We start from the raw sequence: 22345 nt of genomic DNA, 5'->3' as shown, positions 1-22345 counted from the left end.
AAGTTGTCTCTTTCTCATCTAGAAGCACATTAAGTCATGGCATAACAGTGCAAAGATCAGAAATGCCCTTGGTATTGGTCATTGCAAGGTGTTGTGGTGATTACAGACCAGCTGTTGGACAGCTCACAGCAGGCAGAGCAGCGAGGGGGATGTTGGATCTCCAGCACGTGCCTGAGACTGGACTGGTGCAGCAGAAGGGTTTGTGCTTCAGCTCCATCCACACCAGAACAGGGGGAATGCAGCTGTCAAGGTGAGGTGTTGGAAGCTGCTCATGAAATGTCTGAGAGACTTGGTAACTGAAAACTGAAGTGTATCCTTCTGCCTGGAAGCAAATATCAGCTACATTTAATAAACTGACTGATACCCTTGAGTGAGTAGGTATTTCTTTAGGTTCCTCTCCTGCAGCTATTTGCACCACATCCACACATTTATATAAATATAACAAGTGCAAAAATATTGGTCTTCTCCTTGGAGGCTTTGTGCACACCAGTTGCCTGCTTTGCCTCCTCAGTGTCTAATTATGATCTGAAATAACAGCCTCTTACAGCTTGGTGTTTACTAAAGGTGTCTGAAAGCATTTCTGCAGTCCATAATGTCACTGAACACTGCATGTTGGCCAGTTCACTGCTGGCAGCTTGCAGGAGGTGGAGGCTGTGGTACAATCCCAGCTCCCCCTGGGCTGCAGCCTCACATCACTGCTGGGCAGGGGGACAGGAGACAGCCATGGTGACAGGGGCTGCTGGCACTGCACCCTGCCTGCCAGGGCCACCAAAACCAGGAATACCCAGTGAAATCTGGACTGAGGCATCAAACCCTTTCTAACGAGGGGTGATGCTCTTACCCTGCAGTTCAACATCTTCTTACAGAGGCAGCAACTGCCTTCAGTGCCAGAAGATGGCATTTGTGTTTAACTTATCAATTACTCTGTGTGTGGTGACAACTGCCCTGTTCCCACCTCCTCCTCTCCACAGAGACACGGTGCAGGGAGGGCTGGGGGGAAGGACGCCCCTTGGTGGCATGAATGACCATTCTGAAGTCAGCTGCAGGCAGGCAGCCTAAAAACATCCACAGCCTCAGAGACAGGGGGCTCAGCTGCAGCCCCAGTGGAGCAAAAGTGACAAGAAAGGTGCCCTGAGATGGTGTCACCCAGGGAACACCTGGATCAGTGCTGGGATGGGCTGCAGGAACTGGTAAATCAGTAACTCCCACCTGGCTTGTCTGGGGGATCCCAGAGCCATCTGATGCTGCTGCCACCCACAGAGATCAGTGAGGTTTCATGGCACAGCCAGTGTGATGCCAAGTGAAATCAAGTCATGGTTTTGGTATGAACTGGAGTGTGCCCATGCAGCACCACCCAGGGACTCTGCAGGGACCCAGGAAAGGTAATGATGGGTGCAGGCAGAAGGGTGAGCCCCTGTCAGAGGAGGGCAGGGCAGCAGCTCTCCCACAGTGTGGGGCATTGCCGTGTGCCTGTCCCACAGGGGAGTCCATGGCAGGGACTGCAGAGAGGCTCCTTGCCTCAGTGCCCCCATCATGGCCTGGCAATAAGGGGTGTGCCATGGAATGCTAAGCTGGGCAAGTCACTGCCAGGGAAGGTCCAATATCCCTGGAAAGAGTGGCTGTGGAGGGGCCCAGGAGCCCTCCCCATGCTGCTGGGAGCATCAGGGGTCTCCTGCTGAGCTTTCTCCTCCCCAGCCTGAACTGAGCCTCCTGGGGCCCTGCAGCAGCAGCCATGCCCTGAGCACAGGAAGAAGAGGCAGGTGAATCAGCCTTCATGTGCTGGGTAACAGAAGGGGACAGCATGCTCTTGTGCTTGTGTGAGAGAGCTGAATCCCTTGGCCTCAGAGCCAACTTCTCACTGACAGGCTGCTGTTGGCACAAATGATGGCAGGTGTGTGTCCAGTTCTCCTCCCTCCATGGTCGAATAAAAGCTCCTCCTTGTACCTCACTTCTCATTCCTGAATGGGTGGCATTGCACTTCACAGCAGTCTCTGCTCTGCTGCTGCAACACTTCGGATTCATTTTTGTGTCAGGTTCATTTTTGTATGAATCAAGTGCTCCTGTTTGGCCTGAAAGCAAAGGGCTGAAGCAGCTCAGCCTCCAGGAAGCAGCTGGCACCTGTGACCAGCCCTGCAGCACCTGCCCACACTGGCCAAGGTGACCTTCACCTGGCTGGGCTTGGCCCATCCCCACCCATCCTGTGCAGTTCAAACCCACGGCAGCACACTCAGGTGCAGGATGCTCTCTGCCCTGGCAGCACACCAGCAATTCTACTCAAGTCCAGAAAGATCAGCACTATGCTATCTGGCCAGCCTGGTAAATCATTTTCTGGAGCTTTTGTTGTAGGAAAGGGGCATCGAGAGGCTCTGGAAAATCACAAATCAATCACAGAATATGCTGAGTGGGAAGGGCCCACAAGGATCATGGAGTGCAAGTCCTGGTGCTGCACAGAACATCCCCAAGAGTCACACCATGTGCTGCACCCACTGCCCCGAGGAGCCTGTTCCAGTGCCCAACTGGACCTTCTATGGGTGAAGAACCTTTTTCTAATATGCAACCTAAACCCACCCTGACACAACTTCAGCGTTGCATCACTGCACCAACAGCACTGCCCGCCGCAGCAGCAGCAGCGTTGCCGTGCAGAACACGGCCGGTGTAAACAGCAGCAGCAGCAGCATTCCCCTACAGAGCGTGGCAGGTAAGCAGCAGCAGCAGCATTTCTGTGCAGAACACAGCAGGTAAGCAGCAGCAGCAGCATTGCCGAGCAGAACACGGCCGATAAGCAGCAGCAGCAGCAGCAGCATTCCCATGCAGAACACGGCCGGTATAAGCAGCAGCAGCAGCAGCATTGCCATGCAGAACACGGCCGATAAGCAGCAGCAGCAGCAGCAGCAGCAGCATTGCCATGCAGAACACGGCCGATAAGCAGCAGCAGCAGCAGCAGCAGCAGCATTGCCATGCAGAACACGGCCGATAAGCAGCAGCAGCAGCATTCCCGGCAGGAATGCTGCAGAACACAGCCGGTATCAGCTGCTCTGGGGGTAGCGACGGTACAAACCCACTGCCTTTCCAAGTGAGCTGTAGCTCCGAAAGTGCTTTCAGCTTTCCCAGCGCAGGTCTGGGATGCGGCCGGCACTAGGACCTGCCTGGAGCCTGTCCGTGCCATCCCGTAGGGAGGGATAAAAATAGCAGGGTAAGATTGCAATGTGCAACACACCGGCAGAGCGCGGTGGCCGTGCCGGCACCGGGAGCCCCGCGCCGCCAGCGGGGCCGGTGGGTGCCCCGTGCCCGCCGATGCCCCGGCTCTGCCCGGTCACGGCCTCGCTGCTGCTGGGCACGGCCAGGGCAGCGTGCGACGAGGAGCTGCTGTTGCGGGAGGGGGTGACCCTGTGCGTGAATGTCACCCGGCAGCAGCCCTTCCCCTCGCTGCGCGGCCTCCGCGCCATCCGCGTGCCCGTGTTGGATGACCCGGCCGAGGACCTGGCCCGCTACTTCGAGCCCTGCGGCGCCGCCATCGAGGCGGCCGTGAGGGCCGGGGGCCGCTGCCTCGTGTACTGCAAGAACGGCCGCAGCCGCTCCGCCGCCATCTGCACCGCTTATCTCATGAGGCACCGGCGGCTCCCGCTCAAGGACGCCTTTGAGGTAATGTGTGACGTCCGGATTCGTATTTACAGCTCTTTTGGGGAAGAAACGCAATGCTTCTCATGAGTAATTTCTTGTAGAATTATTTTGGTGCTTCCTCCTGCCCCTCAGCAGTTATACAGAGATTCAACATTTCATTAAACAGTCCCCTGTAAGTTTTTTCATGCCCAGCTTAGTCTAGTAAGTTTTCAGTGCGAGGTTTCTACATGTAGCAAACATACCAAGCTGGTTGCTTAGGGAGCATTTTCTCTATCATTTGCACAGTCACGGTAAGTGAAGACAGAGACCAAGTGAGTGGGTGCAGGAATTGCTGTGCAGGGTTTGCTGCTGTGTGCCAGCTCCTCTCAGCAAGGAACATCCAGCCAGGGCTGCAGAGTGCCCAGGAGCTGCTCTCAGCCACAGCTACACGGCTGTTAGCAGTGATGTGTCAGCTTTCCTGGGAAGCCCATCCAATACAAACTGCTCGTGCTCTCTGGGTTTTGTCTTCACCCATCTGTCACTTTAGACAGCCAATTTGCTTAATTTAGACTGAGGTGTGCAGAGTGACCGAGTTTCACACTATCACCTTAAGCATGAGCAGTGTCACTGCACTTGGTGAGACTTTCCCATTTCCAGCAGATCGACAGCTCTGTCTGGTGTCCTGTCCATGAATCCATTCTGTAACCAGGCCTCCTGGCAGTTCCTAGCGAGCACACAGTGAAGTCAGCTCACCAAAATAGCTGTTTGTTACTCTGCAGCCAAATCAAAACCAAAGTAGAACTTCTCTAAATTTTAAGTTCAAAATTCATTTGCATGACTCCCACAAATGCAGGATACCTTGCTTCCACTGTGTCTCTCCTGTTCTCTAGGCTGTGAAAACTGCCAGACCCGTAGCAGAGCCAAATGCAGGATTTTGGTCTCAGCTGCAGAGATATGAAGAAGAATTGAAGATACCAAAGCACTCTGATCCGCTGAGCAAAGGACTTGAAAATAGCAATGTGTGAAGATACTTTAAAGAAAGTGAGGTGACTTGCTACAGAGTTAAAAAAAAGGAAAAAAAAATCACTTCCTAAATCACCTGTACATAAAACATTTTACCCCCATAACTGAGATGATGGTTCATTAAATTCATGCAGAGCATTTCTGTTGGTAATGCATGGAAAGAGGGCAGATAAGCAGGGAATAACAGCAGAAACAGAAAATGGTTGGAAGGACTGTAAACAAACAGAGAAAGGCCTGGAATCTTCAGCAGTTATTTCCCCCTGAATGACACTGAGTATGGTAACAATGTCCTGAACAAAGGAAGGAGTTACCACACAGGGATTTTATTCCTGGTTTTTAATTAAACTTCCCAGTGATGCCATTAGAAGACATGATGCCAGACCAAGGAAGTTCTGAATTTCTCTCTCATCTACTGGATCATTATTCATGTTAATGAGCTGACACAGCCTTTGGTGGGAAACTGACAGTGGTTGATGCTTTGTCTCTGTGGTTCTTCTTATGTTCAACAAGAACAAAGCACCTTCAAAATTACCTAAAAATCCAGAGGACAGAATATACAGTAATGGTAAGGAGTTCTGCTCCCATCATGCAGGCTAAGTGCCTTTTCAGCTTTTGAAATTGTTCTCTAAAACACCAAAGGAATTATTTTAAAAACTGCAGATGATAGTGGAGGGAAGAAGATGACACTGGCACTCTAGAAGCAATCACCACTCCTTTTAGCTTTACTTACTCATGCTAACAGGGCCCAGTTCATGCCTTAATGTGTCAGTTTACAAATCAGCTGTTCCTGCATGCAAGCAGCATGGCCAAATCATTTCTGCTGAGGCTGCTTACAGGCTGCCCTCTGAAATGATCTATTGGGCATGAAACTTCCAGATCAGACTGCTACCTGTTCATCACCAGCCCTTCAAAACAGACTTTTGTCAAACTGCATGAACACATTGTAATATAAAGGGACAAGTTATGGAACCTGAGAACCTCAGAGTGAAATTCCACTCCACCTTGCTGAAAGCATAAATACAAAGTAAAGTTAGCTCACTGCCATCTGCCTGAGTGCTCACACAAGGTAAACATGCTCCCAGCAGTGGAGTCATTTAAGGCAGAAATTCTAATGATGGAACAATGACAGAAAATCAAAACACTTGGGAATGACATGAATTAGAAAATTCAGATGCAGTACAAGTTCCCAAAGTTAAAGACTGCTCAAAGTTAAACTAGTGTTATTTTAAAAGCTGAAACCATAGGAATAAAAATTAAAATTTCAGGCTATCATTTTCTTAGTTACCACAAGGCATTTCTGCACCAGATGCTTTCTCCACTCCCAGCTGTGTTTTGTTCATTCTGTATTGTTTATCTTATGTGTCTGCATTACAGCCAACAAGAAATTTGTTGCACATCTGCAGATTTGAAGGTGATTTTAGCAGATTCTGGAAACATTTCTGTAGCTTTTATAAACCTTGACTATCATATATAATAAGAATTTCAGTATAACATAAGATGCTTATTAGAGAATTCCACTTGTCAAAAAATCTGTTTGTCTGTGGAACAAAGTTTATTTCTTGTCAAAAGCTTAAGCTGCTAAACAAAAGAAGGAAGCTAAACATTAATGAAAACAAAACACATTTCTAACTGTGAGGCATATGAACTTGCAGTCAGATACAGCTATCAGTTCCACATGTTTGAGTCAGCTGAAATAGGAACCATTGCTCTTGAGTGTCAGCATATACTGCCCTCCAGTTAAATTTTACCAGGCTTCTCAGCATGCAGAAACCTTCATGGCACAGGATTTCACATCACAGCATCTTCTGTAGAAAGCTATTTACATCTGAAAACCATTGCTATTTACATTGAAAGCCATACCTCCTCCTGGTACTGCTCCAAACTAAGGCATAGGATTGCAGCTTGGAACCAGAATAAAGAAGTAGTTCATTCACTTCCTTACTGGAGTTCATAAGCCACTGACACTACAGGTGATGCAGGGTGGGAGCTCAGACATATTCCTTGTTGCTTATGATAGTCTCAGAGTTCCTGGGGTACATGCGTGGCTGAGAAGGTCCCTGGGCTGCTGAGTATGCATAGTTCTTGGGACTGTAAAGCAAGAAAAAAACATACAAAATAAGAGGTATTATTTTGACACATGCCCATGGGTTCAGATACTTAGAAGTTACTCAGCTTTGTGTCCAACCCACCCACAGCACATTCTCCACAAGAGGGCAGAAATCAGAGGCCTCCTGTTCTCATTGTTGTGGTAGCTAAGGGGGAATGGATGGGGTCCCTGATGGGCTGCACAGCATCTCTCATCCACACTCTGCATTCCCAACTCCCATCTGCTCTTCCTCCAGGCATTTCAGCCAAGGCCTCAAGCAGAAGCCCTCAGCACCTTTGTACAAGCTGCAGGTTTTCATACAGCAGTCAAGATGACAAAGAAAGAAAACAGAAGTACCTTCACCCTACCCCTTCAGCTGTCATTCATCATGTTGAACTTCTATTTCATAGATCAGTTGTACCTGATTTTCAGGACATTTCAGGGCATTTGGTACTTTGTAACAAAGTAAGGTGAGCAAGATTTAAAGTCCAATGGGGCTGATGAAATATTACCATAAAATTGAAATGGTTTCAGATTAGGCAATGGAGTACCAGAGGAACTCTCATTTACAACATTTTGATATCAATTTCCTAAGATTAAATAGACCAACAGTGAATATGCTTCCTCCTTGCATATTATAACCCTCTCAAGCTCAGCTAGTACAACCTCCAAGCTATTTGAGCTCTGGCAGACATGGACCTCTGCTATTTCTGCCTCTTTCATCCCTCTCCTTCAAAAAGAGGCCTTCTGTATGTGTCAAAATTTAAGACTGAAACAAGAAAGGAGGGAAGGTTAAATATTGAGGCCAGAAATCTCACCTTTCCTGATGTAATGTGCAACAAGACAAGAAAAAAGAACAAGAAAAGAACCATGTTTCTAGTGATCAATTCCATGTGCTTTGGGAAATGCCTTTATACTTTCTGCAGACTGAACAGTGAATATTTTACTCACAGTGAGTACTGCAGACAAACTGGATAATTCATTATGGGGGTTTATATACTTTTCTTTTGGTGACAGTTTGCTCTTTCACTGCCCATTTTCACCATCAGCAGTGCCCAGAATTACCAAGTACAAGTTAAAGGTGAGTGCTGGTGGTGATGCACCAAGCACCCTGTCTGGGGGGCACAAGTGTTTGGTACAGCACCCCCTGCCATCAGCAGTCTGTGACGTGCCATAGCAGTGTCTGTAATTTATAGATATTTATACCAGAGGGTGACAGAGAGACAGAACAGTGCACAGGTAGAAAGTGGTGTGTGATTGACAGCTACTCCTTCATCTGGCAAATCCAAGATTACCTGTAATTCTGTTTTTCCTTCCCTCTGCAGGAACAGGTCAGTAGGATCCCACCAAGTATATAAAGGACAGATCCAGTCCAGCCTAAGTACAGACCTTCTCCTAGTTCATACCTGGAACATGAAAGAATTTATGGAATCAACTTATAACAGGATCACAAAACCATGCAAACAAATTCTTAATTGTGTAGAAATCAGCTAACTGAAAGCCACTTCAACAGTTAACAGAGAACAGATCTGGCTTTGTGTCTGCTCAGTAAAACTCTTATTTGTATGGAGCTGATCTGCCAAATTACTAACAGGACAGAGAGTACTAAGCAACATAAAGATAAGTAGCAATGAATAATTTAACAATATTTAACAAATTATTGATAATAAATAATAATGACAATCTGTGCAATCCACAACAGTTATTTTGCCCTTTTATTGGCTGTGTCACTGAAAGGATTTTGTGCAACTGAATCATTCAGATCTTGCTGTCTATATGCTGAGAGAAGGCTGACCACAGACATCAGTTTTCTATGGACACAACACTAGGTCACTTACAAGTATGAAGTTTAGTTTTCAAACTATTTTCAATGAATAGGGTTGAGTAGGGCTCATTTTCAAACTTAGATACCCTAAAGGATATTCAGCACCCTCTGTGGATGTATGCCTGAAAGGCATTTATGAATGTCCCAGGCTGAAAAAGAGTAGCTCCCTATTTTACTGTACAAAACTAAACCTTTCAGGAAACCCCCTAGTCCAGTCCAAGAAATTAATTGATAATGAATTTGTCCCAAAGACTAGACATAACTGAGTCTGGAACAGTCTGGCAGGAGTCTCATAAAAAGAGGAAAACCAATTTTCATGATCAGACAAAAACTATCCACAATCTACCTGTACATCTCTGGTCTGAGACACCCAATATAAGGGCAAAAAAAGTGTCCTGGACTGCATTGAAGGTACCATGGAACCAGAGATTTGTGTTTTCTTTCCACTTTTTCCACTTGGAAACACAATTATTGAAAAGTGTCAAAGGTTCTGCCTCTGGAGTTCATTGCTAACAGGAAGGATTCAGAGTTTACACAGGTTCACAGCTCTCTGTGTCTCATTGCACGTGGGAGCCACAAGGTCTCCACTGCTTCAGGTACTTCCAAACATGCAACAAGCAGAGAGTGATTATCAAACAAACCCAGGAGCACAAATTGCACATTGCCCCAGTGCCTGCAATCATTTCTGCTCACCAGTCACCTACAGACAAGAATGCTGTAGATGTCATACCAAAGCAAAGCATTTAGGAGATACTGCAGGAGAACTTAGTTTGCCTTCAGAGCTGTAGGAGAAACTCCTCTAAGAATTAGCAGACGTCAACATCAGTAATTTGCTGAAGTCAGACTGAAAAAATGCAATCTGAAAAACCAGATTTGCCAGCCTGTTAAGAGTGAAGATCAATACTGGCATGCCAGTTAATTTAAAATTGTCCCACAGGCTGCATGTTCAGCTTTACCAATGATCAAACTTAATTCATCAGCGAATCAATAACTTAAACATGAAGTTGAGATATAAAAAAAAAAAAATTCTTTAGCTACTGAATGCAAAGCATCTGGTAACTGATTAACAGGCAGTGATGATGAGCCCCAAAGCTGCAGCAGGTAACTATCAAACACACCAACTATCCGACTAACCGAAATTCCTTATCAGCTGTTGTTTCAGCTCTCTAATCCATTTATTACCCTTCATATAGTTCTCCCAAGGGGATATAAAGCAACAAATGTAACTGCACAAATACAATTTATTTCCAAGCACTTCATTGAAAATCCAGGGAAAACTGACAAACAACAAAAGCAACTGCCTAAAGTACTTTGATTTATCACAAAGCACTTCACCTCTGACTTCCCTGAACTGATTCTTGGGTGGGAACTTTACAAAACACTTCAAATATGAGCCTAGCAACTAACAATTTATAGTTTACTGATCTATGATTTATATACTTGGTAGAAGTATATTATAGATGTCTCATATTCCACAGACAATGTTTCCCTCTCCTTCCCCCTTCTCTGAAGGAGAGGCACAGTCACCTCTACCCTTGTTCCTCATTCCTAAACAGGGCACCTAGATAAGGTGCCATAAGCTGCCATTTGGTTTTGACAACTGTTACTTTTATATCAGACAAAGAGCAAGGGCTTTTATACCTCAAAACTTCTCTGTATGCAACTGCACTAGCTGATAATCCCACAGATTTTGCCTTGTTTTAACTCATAAGGCAAACAAATGTTGAGCTGTTAATATACAGACATATATGACAGGCAGCAGATTTCTCTGCACATCTCTAGTACAAAGCTTCAGCTGCTTTGCAGGTGATTTTCCCTTGCAGGTACATCTGAGGTACTTTATTCTAGTCAGAACTTGAGTTTTGTACATATTTTGGTCTAAATGTCGAAGCTGATTAAGAATTTTTACCTTTTCTTCTTCATAACATTGAGATACACACCTAATTGAGTCTGTGAAGAAAATGCAAACACAGTACAAAACCCCCTCAGATGTGGGGCTGGTATTCCTCTCACATTCACTAACCCTTGCAGAAAGACCTGTCCTCCCTCCCCACCAATATCTCTGAGGTGAAAAGATTCCCTGAATACAATTTTTCCCTCCTGTAGGACTGGATAATGGGATCCATCCAGGTTCTGAAACTCTGGAGCAGCTGAGGTCAGTGCAGCTGTCCAACACACGATGGGGTTTGGTGTGACAGACACATTCACTTACTTGGTTCCAGCGTACAGTTGGTCAAAAAACTGAGCAGTAACCATTGCAGCATACCAAGAAATAGCCACCATGGAGCAGAGACCTACCAGAAAAAGTTTAAAAAGCACACAGGTCAATGATTCCATTAAGGGCTGTAACAGATTTAAAACAAGAATGTTTATTTCATTTAGTCTGGCTGTGAAAGCCATACAAAGTATCAATAGTCCTCTCATTTCAGTGTCAATATTACCTCCTAAAACAAAAAGAAATCCTCCTGTGACAGTAAACTTCATTTTTCCATCTTCATCACTCAACCCAATGTTTGTGCACTTCATGCCAAGCAGTGTGAGTACTGCAGCTAAGAATCCCAAAAGGATGGAAGTAATCATCAGGGCACGGCATGCCTGAACGTGAGCTGAGACAGAAAAAGAGAAAACAAATCAGGATCTATACAGAAATGACATTAATCTTGTGCTGAAAGAAATAAAAGTGATTAGAGGAAGTGACAAAATTAACAGGTACAGTAATAAGTGAATCTTGTCCAACTTTGTCACATGGCTCAGAGAAGCCTCCAAACCCAAGTGTGTTTAGCCTTCAAGTCAAACAGATTTAAGAGTTAACTATGGCTACACTTCACAAGCTCAGTAAATCTTCTTGTGTCTTTAGTAAATCCTGAAGAACTACAGCAAGCCACTCATCCCTTACATTCCTGTGGAAATGCCCAGTGGTACATGTGGCCGTTTGCAGCAGCAGGAAGAAGTCTCCTACTCACAAGTGTTTCTGAATTCCTGACACGTGCACTGCTGAGTGCACAGGACACATCTGAAATCCAGGGGATAGTCAAGCTGTGCAAGGCTCTGGCACTGCTGAGGAACTGGAGAAAGCTGCCAGCTTTGCTGCTGCCAGGGAGAGATGGGAAAGAATGGAGCTGCAGTTAGCAGTGCACTTCAAACTCAGTGTAAGGAGCAGGGGTGAGTGTGTCAGAGAGCTGCAGACTCCTCCCTGGGACACTCTCCTGTGCAGAGGTTACAGCTGCTGTGGGCACGTTATGGGGTATGGTGGGCTGGAATTGTGTGTCCTTTATGCTCCTGGTCTTCACATCTAGGCATCAATTGCACAAAAACCAGGACTAGATTATTAATCAGCCTAAGAAAGGAAGTCCCCTAATGGGGACTTTGGGGTCCTTTAACATGGCAGCCTGCCAGGTCCAGTGGCATTTCGGCGCCTTTGTTGTGAGGTAAACATGTCAAACGTCACAGCCTGGCAGGGTCACAGCTGCTCACTTTGTTCACTTGATTAACTTCTCTTCCAACCTCAATGATTTTATGACTCTACAGTTTCAATCCTACGTCAGAAGGGTCAGACCTGATTCCAACTGGACACGCACATCACTGATGCCAGCATTCAAGCTCTTGTTCCCTGACCCCCTCCACATCCTCCACAACAACTTGCTGGGCTAGTTCTGTCTGCCTCCAGACAACAAAAATCAGACACAGAGACAGAAGGCAAAGTGATTCTCACACTCCAACTCAGCCTAATGTGGCTTAAGAGTACTGGTCCTACCAGCTTAAGAGTTACCAAAGGTAGCAATGAGCACCCATGAGATAAATATACAGAATTGAAGGCTAAAATCATTTGAGGAGTTAAAGCTTTGTTAAGCACTAATTTTATAATTTCCATGGAAAAAAATGAAGACAGTAATAAAAGTGGAAAGACCCTTCAAAATACCACAAATAGTTCAAGGTTTTTGCCTGCAGAAGATACTGCTAATGTAAGTACTCAACAATGCTGCTTTCAGGTTTGGGATCTTTCACTGTGCCAATCACCCAGCAGGGTCCCACAGCTCACATTTCAGCTCCTGGGGACTCCTGCAGTGTTAGATGGGACTCCCCATACCTTTCCAGGACACACAAGTATACCCTTGCTTGCAATCCAATGGGAAAGGATTTCATACAATTGTACCACAATGCCATAACCTCAGCAGCCTTAACTGAGGACCTTAGTTCACAATTCAGAAAACTCAAATTTTTATTTTAAACTTAGCTTATTTAACAAGATGCAAAGTCAGTGCATTTTATTAGTCCACACCAATTGTAAGAAATTATTTCCAAATCCTGTCATTGGAAAAAACACCTATGGAACTTTAAAAAGAAGGGGAAGAAAAAAAAAGGAGTTTACAATGCTTTGGCAACTAGTTATATCAAATGTTTGACTTAGTTGTGACTAGACAGGCACTGCTAGCCATATGGACTTGCCAGTCATGGTTTCAATTGTGTTCAATATTGCATTTAAAAAGTTCCTCACTTCAAATATTTGTCATTTAGACAAATGGTATAGTGAACTCAAAAGCATTAAATTGGTTTAAAAGAACCAAGCCTGTCTTTTCCCATACATAAAGCAAAATCCAGAACTATTCCATATAGCTCAGTTGCCAATTAGGAAACTTTCAAGGAAAATCTTCATTGACCATCTGATAAGAGGTAACAAAGACACACTTTTGTTTTTCCTTTTTGCCCTCCCTCCAGTCCCTGACGTCCTGGCAGCAGTTTCAGTTGAGTTTCTAAACAGGAATTTGAAACACACCTAAACTGACCATGGTAATTTTTAATCTGCCTTGGTTCATGTCTGCAAGCACTATGGCTGCTTCTCAGAGGTCCCACTGGCTCTCAGCCCTTATGCCAAACCCATTCTCTTCCTCTTTCCTGCTTTGCCCACCTATCCTTTCAACTGTTACTGCCATCCAGTGTCTTCTGACTTCTCTTCTTCAGCTTTCCTTTCTAAAAATGTTTTATCTTCACAGTTTTGCAAGGTTTCCCTTCTGCTTCCCCTTGCCTTTACCCCTCATCTATACTGCTGGACTGATCTCCTCTTCAACAGAGCAAAGCTAATCCCACAAATTCACTTCAGAGCCTGTCGCAGTCATTCACTTTCTGCCCCCACTTTTACCTTCTTGCTGATTCCATGTTGTTATCTATAGCTCTCAGGAGCCCTGCTGCTGCTTGCCTTCTGTTCTCTTTGCTTTAACACACGTGGTTCTCTTCTCTGACCCCCACCACTTTTTTCTCCAGATGCTGATGTCCTGCAGGCCCATGGCCCAGATCTGCAGATCCTCACCCCATATAAACACATCAGTGACAAGATGCTGCCTGGAGTCACTGGCACCAAGCTACAAACCAGCCCTTGGAGTGGTTTTTACAAGAACAAATAAAATCACAGAATCATTAAAGCTGGCAAAGATCTCTCAGACCATCAAGTCCAGCAGTGCTGGTGCACACTGACATAGGTGATCTGCAGAGAATAATGTCTGATGGGATGATCCTGCTGTTACTGAGGCTAAAAAGCTTAAATAGGGTTATGTTCCTCTTCATACACACACACTCTCTAAAAGCAATTGTTAGAAAAGACTGAAATATGAAAAGAACAGATTAATCCCTAAATACTCAACACAGTTTCCGAGAATTGCTATGCAAGTGTTAGAGCTGGTCAACAACAAGCCTTTACTTCAGACTGAGGGAGAAAGTGAATTTAACACCTCATTCCCACTAATCCCATATTACACATTCTACAGATTAGGAGTATCCTCTTACCTATTTAGTTTAGCCACTTCCTAGGGCAGATTCAGCTAGAAGGAAGGCATTTTTATTCCAAATAGGTATCTACATACTGAATTATTCAGGATTAATTAAAAAAATAGCTTTACTGTCCATAAACATGCTTTACTATCCACAGACTATCACCTAGTTGGGCATTTGAGGACAACCACAATTATGATGAAGACTGACACAGAGGACAGGGGCCAGCAGATCTGAATTTCTTGATATTTAAAACCACATCCAAATAGACTTTAGTTACTGTCAGTTAACTAACTGACAGTAGTCAGCATTAGTTGACAAGCCTAAAGATATATTAATTTATAGCATATATTCCTTCTATAACTTATAATATGTATAGCATATTATCATGTATTTCTTGGATTATCTACAATTTTCAGTCTCAACTCACAAAACCCACTACCACTTCTCAGCTAAAACCAGCATTTCCTATTACATGAAAAACTCCAGCCACAGTACATTAGCTATGAAGTATTGCAAAATAAGGTCTATACAATAATTCCAAATAAATAAATATTTAAAAATGTCTCCTTCTAAGACATCCCATGAGATGCTAGAGATTACAACCCACTTTAAATGCTTGTTAAATGCTTGATCAACCGACTTCATTTGCCTTAGTTTACAGCCACACATTGACACATTCTGCTGCTTGAGAGATTTTTATTACTTCAGCCCACAAAGTCCTTCTTGGCCAGTTATTTTTCCAGTATTAGCAGATTACTAAAACAAAAGCCTTACTACTTTTGGCCAAGAAGTTTTTAAGCAATACAAACAAGGCTGCACAAAGTCACCTACCAGGCAGTGCAAGCATAGAGTCAAAATCCCTGCAGTTGGAAACTCCAGTGCTGTCTGTTGCACAGCTCTTCCACAGGTTTTCAAACAACGTAGATGTTGTGATCACAGAACCATGGATGCTGGAGACCTTCCAGTAATTATTTGGCAAAGTAGCTCCAATAAATGCCAACCCACCCAAGGACAAAATAAAACCAACAATTTCCAATGTAGCAGTCATGTTTTGAGTAGTAACAGTTAAATATCCTTATAATTAGATTACAATCAAGTGAAGCTTTCAGAAGCCTCCTTGCTGTTTTATCTCTGGGTTTCACTCCAAAATGAGTCTACCTTTGCTCTTTGCTCTTTCCCCATAGATAAGGCTTGCTGGGCATGACAATAAGAAGTGGGAGCAGTTCATGATAAAGATATAAGTGTGTAAAAAAAGTGACCACATTAATTCTTTTTCTAATAGGAAGTGAAAAATGAGCCTTTTCTTTTCCTCAGTCTAGAAACTCCAGTCAGTATTTCTACGAAATACCTTGTAAGAGTGATAATATAGGCAAATATTTTATTGCTGTCTCTTTTCTGAAGTCAACTAGATTTTACACTAGATTAAGATTTCTTGCAATTTTATTTTTGCTGTCAAATCAAAAAGCTTTTGTGTAATATTCTCTTGAGGATTCAAACATAAAACAGCTTGAGGACAGAATCTTTATACTTCTGCTAGAAAATGTAGCAGTTTTTGGAGTTATGGTCATAAGTACTGCACAACAACTGTACTGCCAGCTTCCTTCAGGAAGGTAAAGTTTATGGATGAGTGGTTTCCATTAATATTTTACTGTCTATTGATCTATAGCTAAACACAGTCAGTCTTAACAACCATCCTGCTTACACTGTACAATTGTACAATGTATTAAAATTGCAATAATGTATGTGCCATGGAATTGAAATGTAAGGAAATGAAGAAGCTGGTGTGACAGATCTGTCTCAAAAGGAATCAAATTATGAAGAAATACAGCTATAAGAAAAATAATACATCTCAGCAAATTGCATCTGTTTGTTAGAATACCTTAGGATTAAAAAAAAAGCCATTCTAGGCAAAGCATATGTTAAATTCAGTTTAGTTGCTTCTGCTCTTGGCTAGATAGAATTGTAGCCTCAATTCACATCACCCACTCATGTTAATACTTTAAAGTACTTGTGGATCCAAACGTGGTTAACCATCTTTTGCAGTGATAACCTGCCCTTATCTCCAGGAAATGGAGTCAGAGTTTCTTCATAAAATAATTCTGCTATGATGCAACATGGTAACAGTTCCACAGCATTTATGTAAACACTACAAGAAGGGTTAGACTTTGAGAGAGCCCCAACTTGTCTCCAACAGGTATTTGTTGTTTTTCATCAAAATTCACTGTCACTTTGAGCTGATGCTGTGAGTTGGGGGGTTCAGCTGCCAAAGGTATTACAGTGCCACTGTGACATTTTGGCTCCCATGGCATTCAAGAGGATCACTGCCATTGATTTAAACGAGGCCAGATTTGGCAGTGGGATCCTGTGCAATCTTTTAAGGAAACCAGGTAGTGTGTGGTAAGAATTGATCTCGGGTGACTGTTACAGAATTCCCTCCTTCTGCTTGGTCACTGCAACTTGAAAAATGATGGCATAGTGAAATGAACACACTGTACCAGTACCTGGAGTATCTGCATTTCATTAAAAGCCCTTCAAAGAGTTTCCTGCTAATTTCCACATATCCTGGTGCTATGCTGGTGATCTCAGCAATCACTTCTGCTGACAGCAAAAGGTGAGAGAGCAGGGACCTTGAATCAAGTGTCCACAGCTGTTATATTGCTGGCAAGGATAGAAATAAAAAATGAAGAGTATAATTTTAAAAAATCTCTTCCTAGTTAAGAAATGTATTTCAACAGGCAGTCATAAAGGACCACACATATAAACAGAAAAGATTAAACTGCAGGCCTGAAGTGCATGAGTTTTCCTATACAGAACCAGACATTTTGATAATTCCCTTCAGGAAATCACTCTCCAATGTGTTAAAGACCACAAGGATATTATTCTGTAAATTTTGTAAACTGTGGCTTGTCAGACAACGGGCATAACAGCCAGTGCTGCTCTGCAGGAGGCTCTGCATCAGCAGGGCTTAAGAGCTGGTGTTGACAGCTGCCCATCAGCACCTCCCACAGTTTGGGAACCAAATGCTGTCATTGTTGGCCCCATCTCATCACTCTGATTTCCAGAAACTTAAGGCATCCTGGTACCTACACAGAGGAGGCCCTGGAGAGGAGCTGAACAGGCACCAGGATGGCGTGAAAAGCTGACATTGCCTCTGATGCAATGAGCCATGTATTTAAAATCCTTGGAAGCATGTGATTAGCCTCCTTTTGAGCCTACAAACTCTGGCCTCATTATGGATGCTGATACTTATTCTTAAACTGGCCTCCTCATGATGAAGGCAGGTGAGGCCACCAAAGTGAGGGCCCTGCAGAAGAACCACAAACATGCTGCATGTTGAGAGTTAAATTCTCACCCTTTAGAGATCTGCCTTACACTTAGGCAGCTCTGACTCCAAGGAAGTCCACATCTGTGTCAAGGAAAACAAAGTTCATAGTCTGTGACACGTGGTATTTTTAAGGTTTAAGCACTGCACGTTCAGAATAAAAGTGCTGGAAGAGTCCAGACAAATAGCAGTGACAGCAACCAGGAACCTATAAAGCACGGAAGTCTTGAAGAAATGATATTAACAGCACTCATAAAGTGACTGCACAAAACTGAAAGTTGTAAAACAATAAATGCAAGGTTCTGTTCAAGACAGAAAGCTTAACAAAATACTATTTCCAAAAGTTTCTACACTCAGTCTGCTGAGCAGAGAACTTCAATGTGAGTCCTTCCTAGTCCTTTACCATAAAGACAGTGTTTACAGAAAGATACTTTTAAAATCCAGAACGATTCAAACTAATGCTCTCCAGCCCCCACTGAGACATTTCTTCTCTTTCTAGCTGCAGATAAATTACCCTGCTGGCATGGTTGACCCTAGAAAACACAGAAGCATCCATTGCACAGATGTATTTTAGTTTAAGCTCACCACCTCTGAGAAATTCTAGAAAAAAATCCAGATACACAGGTTTATCACAAAGTATCAAATCAGTTCTGGAATATCTAATAATTGCTGTCTCACACCAAACCACAAACACCAGTGTTCATGGAACTATGATCTGCTTGTATTGAAAAACTAGGCTGAGTGAAAAGATGCTGTTTCTTCCAAAACTATATTTAAAAAAATTCTCAGATTTACTGCACATCACCCATACCTCTATGTCAACACACCAGAAAGGGTAGCAAAGCCACAGCAGTGAGTGAGCTGAACTGTAGGGTGAAACACTGGCTCCATGGTGGCCCTTTGGACTGGATTTGGCCATACAAGACATGCAGCCCATACTGGGCTGTTCTGACACCTCCAGGGCATGGCTGCTCCCTGGTATCCCATCACAAAGATGCAGGGACACAGGTGACATTGTGCCACCACCTAGAGCACACACATGTGCACCCCTGCAATCCTTAGGCTGAATTTTGGCTGCAATGCTATTTTTGGTATGTCATCATAGCAGAGACAGGTTTTGGTATACAGGGATTTTACCTTGCCCTAACCCTTCTCATTCTTTTGTATACACAGGGCAAGCACACCACATGGAGAAACAAAATTGAAAGCTGGAGGTTTTTTAATTCAGTGAGAGACACTGATGGAGAAAAGGCAAATGGAAATAAAGCCCAGAGAACTATAAAGCACAGAGAACTATAAAGCCCAGAGAACTCTAAAGCACAGAGAACTATAAAGCACAGAGAACTGCAGTGCCCTCTGGGACAACTGCACTCTGTGCCCCCCAGCCTGCTAACACCCTGCCCAGAAAGAAGGGACAGAAGCTCATGCTTGGATTTTATGAACAAAAGCCAAGACCACTGAGTTCACTTACGGTCTGAACTCAGCATGTAGAGAAATTTCTTGCACTGAACTGATCCAACAGCAGTTGCTGCACAGTCCATCCAAAGACCTTCAGAAACCCAGTCTGCAGAGACCAGCTCTGTTGTGGAGTCCAAAACTTTCCAGCTGCTGGACATGGTGGTAACAAGTAATGTAGTGAATCCTGCTAAAGCCAGCAGCAATGCACAGATCTGTAGACAGGATGATGCCATCGTGACAGAAGTTCTCTTCAAAGATGTTCCCCACAGTTTCTGATATTAGAAACCTGTTAAAACAGTTCATACACACACATGGCATTACCTTTACACAAGCCTGACCTTTGCAAAACATTTTAAAAAGGCCTACCTATAACATAATGTATCACACAAGGGAACTGAAGAGGTGGAATCTACCCTAAATGGAAATCCCATCAAGTAACTGGAATAATTTAATATTCTATACCTTATTTTTTCTTAGGAAAACTTTTATTGTTGTTCACATTTACCACAAAAAAACGCAAACAGAGCAAAAGCACAGGAGACAACCAAAGAATTCTCTAATTTTAATTTGGAACGTTTCATCCATTTCTTACTTGTTTGCTAACTCGAAATTCATTTTAAAATGAAAACTATCAAATGCTTTAGTAAATGGTTCATCTCCCAATTACAATATCTACCAATACAAATTAAAAGCAAGATAAATTGTGATACTCACGTTTATGGTATGTTTCTAATCTGTTTTCTCTACCTCCCTGCAAGATAGTAGTGTCAGCACTTTGTGAGGACCTGTTTGATCACCCAAACAAAAGTTTTGTACTCTTCAGGACCTTTGTCCCATTCTAAAAATCAAGGACCCAGGGTCAAAGATCTGGCCAAATGTTACACAAAGATCTGGCATGTCGAAAGGGAAAATTACTAGGAAATAATGTAAATTAGTACCAAATATACTCAGCTTCACCTGGCATATAATTTGCTTTGTCAGGGCCACTGAGCTGCCCAAGCACCATCAGAGTGCAAAGCACTGCAGAAACATTGCTACACCTTCCACTTCTGCTTTACCTGAAACTTTTTATGCATTTGTTTTAGGATGCATCCTAAAGAAGAAATATGCAGCTGGACCCCTGTGCAGGGGATGACATTAAGAACCCAAAGTGTTTGTGACTGCAGCCATGGCCTGAGGCAGGACAGAGCTCCTGGGCTCATGGCTGAAGGAGACTGGCAGCCTGGGACAGCTCTGCAGCCATTTACTGCTGCTCTTCCTCCTCTCTTTGTCCTCCTCCCTCATCACCCTTCCCGACTCTCTTCTACCACACAAACCCCATAGAACTGTCCAGATCATCCTTTATTCCAACAGCACATCCATCCCCTTTCAGCCCATGCCCCACAGGACCTGACTGTACCAGCTGTCACACAGTGCCCTGGTTATAAGTTTGAGGTGATGGCACAGCTGATAGCAAATATGCACTGCAACTGTCCAAAGGAGAATGACAATAAACCAAAAAGGAATAAACACACAAAGTGCAGAGCATCTTCCCTCACAAAGTACACATATAGGCTATATGCAGGTAAGAGCTGTAAGGTGATAAAAACAAACCCTGGGGGAGCAAAAAGGATCACTGTAACAACATTAAAAACAGCACAGCCAAAATGTATGAGGTTTGAACACAGCACAGGAAGGGTTAGCAAAGAAAAATATTGAAGTCGCTTAAATAAACAAATTACTCCTGCTAAGGTCTTTGGAAGCAAAAATGTTTGGTAAAAGTCTAAAATGGAAAGTTTAAAACCTCATTTACTTCTTTTTTATTTTGTTACATAGAAAAACAGAGAAAGAGCATTGATTACAACACTGGCTCCCCTTTATATATATACATTTCTAACATCAGCAATATACATCTTTGAACCTACTAATCACTTCTTAGCTCATGCTAATTCTGAGCTGACCCATGGCCACCAGCACAATCAGAAAGAGATAAAATGCAAATTTAAATATGATACCAAACCATTTAGAGCAGTTTCCTACCACAGCTCACAGAGGTTTTTTCTCGTCAGAGACCGACCTTGGGGTGAGAAGGCAAAATCTTTTCACTACTAGTTAGGGGAAATAAAAAGAGAGAAAAAAAAGAGGAACAATGTTAATTAATTTCCTACCACTTCCAAAGAATTTGACTTTGTAATTTTGCTCCTGAAGTTGTCATAACATCTTAATAAACTAATCAGTCTTATAACTACTTGCAATTATAATATGCAGATCACTCTCATCTTGCTATTAACTTTGCCTTCACATCATGAACTACAAAATAACTTGGGGCCACATGGATCCAAGCTCCCACTAAAGCAGAGTTTCAGTGCTGGCTCAGGTCACCCAAGCCTTGTCCAGTCACAACAGAGGGGTCTCCAGAGCTGGGATTTGCACAACACTCTCCTGTGGAGCATGTTCCTCTCACCTGAGCAGAACCTTTCCTGCTGCAATCCGTGACTGCTGCCTCTTGCCCTCCACGTGTGCCCTTGAGATAAACCTCTGTGTTTTCTGCTGCTGGATTTTGGCAGCTCTGCACTCAGCCTGGTGGCCCACGCATGTCTGGTATCGTGTAGGTGAGTATGTCCATGGCAAAACAGGCAACCAGGAAGGTGCATGTAACATCTTCAGACTTACAAGCTACTTTCAAAGCAAACACCTGTTCTGCTTTCCCATTTAATTTCAGGAGGCTGGTGGTGTGTACAGCAGACTGTTCTCTGCTGACACAGCTCTCAAGCCCTGCAGAGGTCTGCTGGCATGGAGATGGTGCTGGGAAGAGCAGCACAGTGCCAGAGAGCAGACACCCTGGCTGGCACCAAGGGCACCACAGGGGCAATTGTAGCACCTGCTCAGGCCTGTGTGGGTAACTACAGAATCATAGAATCACTGAGGTTGGAAGAGACTTTTCAGATCACCCAGTCCAACTGTCCACCCAGCACTGCTCCTGTACCCCTAAGCCACTCAACCACGCCACCCAGCCCCAGGTCCAGACACCTCCAGGGTAGGGACTCCATCACCTCCCTCACAACCTGTCCTGATGCCTGACCCCTGAACAGGGAAAAATATCTTTTAATATTTAATTTGATTCTCGTGCTTCAGCTTAAAGCCATTTCCTCTGGTCCTCCCAGTGCAGACATGGCAGAAGAGACCGGCCCCGTGTCACTACAGCCTCCTGCCAGGGGTTGTACAGAGCAAGGAGGTCCCTCCTGAGCCCCTGGAGACTGAACAGCCCCGGCTCCCTCAGCCACTC

At 43.9% G+C, this 22345-nt stretch overlaps 2 protein-coding genes across 6 annotated transcripts; one reads left to right on the top strand and one right to left on the bottom strand.

Annotated features, from left to right (window-relative positions):
- Positions 1 to 3085: 3085 nt before the first annotated feature.
- Positions 3086 to 8408, top strand: DUSP28 (dual specificity phosphatase 28). 3 transcript variants are annotated; one of them, XR_010029142.1, is made up of 4 exons: positions 3086 to 3642; positions 4491 to 4646; positions 6966 to 7179; positions 8035 to 8408. XR_010029142.1 is itself a non-coding variant. In XM_063166491.1 (3 exons), the coding sequence occupies exons 1-2, from the start codon at positions 3205 to 3207 to the stop codon at positions 4623 to 4625; spliced, it is 573 nt and encodes a 190-aa protein (XP_063022561.1). In that variant the 5' UTR covers positions 3086 to 3204; the 3' UTR covers positions 4626 to 4646; positions 8035 to 8408. The 3 variants fall into 3 exon arrangements, 2 of the variants coding, with proteins under 2 accessions (XP_063022561.1, XP_063022560.1); XM_063166491.1 differs by lacking the exon at positions 6966 to 7179; XM_063166490.1 differs by lacking the exons at positions 6966 to 7179; positions 8035 to 8408 and having other exon boundaries at positions 3094 to 3642; positions 4491 to 4761.
- On the bottom strand, positions 6153 to 19907 carry LOC134423504 (claudin-15-like). Of its 3 annotated transcripts, XM_063166487.1 has the most exons (6): positions 19795 to 19907; positions 19094 to 19366; positions 10976 to 11140; positions 10747 to 10828; positions 8005 to 8115; positions 6153 to 6711 (listed from the first exon to the last, which is right to left on the bottom strand). In XM_063166487.1, the coding sequence occupies exons 2-6, from the start codon at positions 19311 to 19313 to the stop codon at positions 6612 to 6614; spliced, it is 678 nt and encodes a 225-aa protein (XP_063022557.1). In that variant the 5' UTR covers positions 19314 to 19366; positions 19795 to 19907; the 3' UTR covers positions 6153 to 6611. The 3 variants fall into 3 exon arrangements, with proteins under 3 accessions (XP_063022557.1, XP_063022556.1, XP_063022558.1); XM_063166486.1 differs by having other exon boundaries at positions 10747 to 11140; XM_063166488.1 differs by lacking the exons at positions 19094 to 19366; positions 19795 to 19907 and adding an exon at positions 15132 to 15440.
- Positions 19908 to 22345: the final 2438 nt, after the last annotated feature.

The sequence above is a fragment of the Melospiza melodia genome, chromosome 12, assembly GCF_035770615.1.
Source record: "Melospiza melodia melodia isolate bMelMel2 chromosome 12, bMelMel2.pri, whole genome shotgun sequence".
Classification (NCBI taxonomy): Eukaryota; Metazoa; Chordata; class Aves; order Passeriformes; family Passerellidae; genus Melospiza; species Melospiza melodia.
Note: the sequence above shows the minus strand (reverse complement) of the source record. Positions and strands in the feature narration are given on the sequence as shown.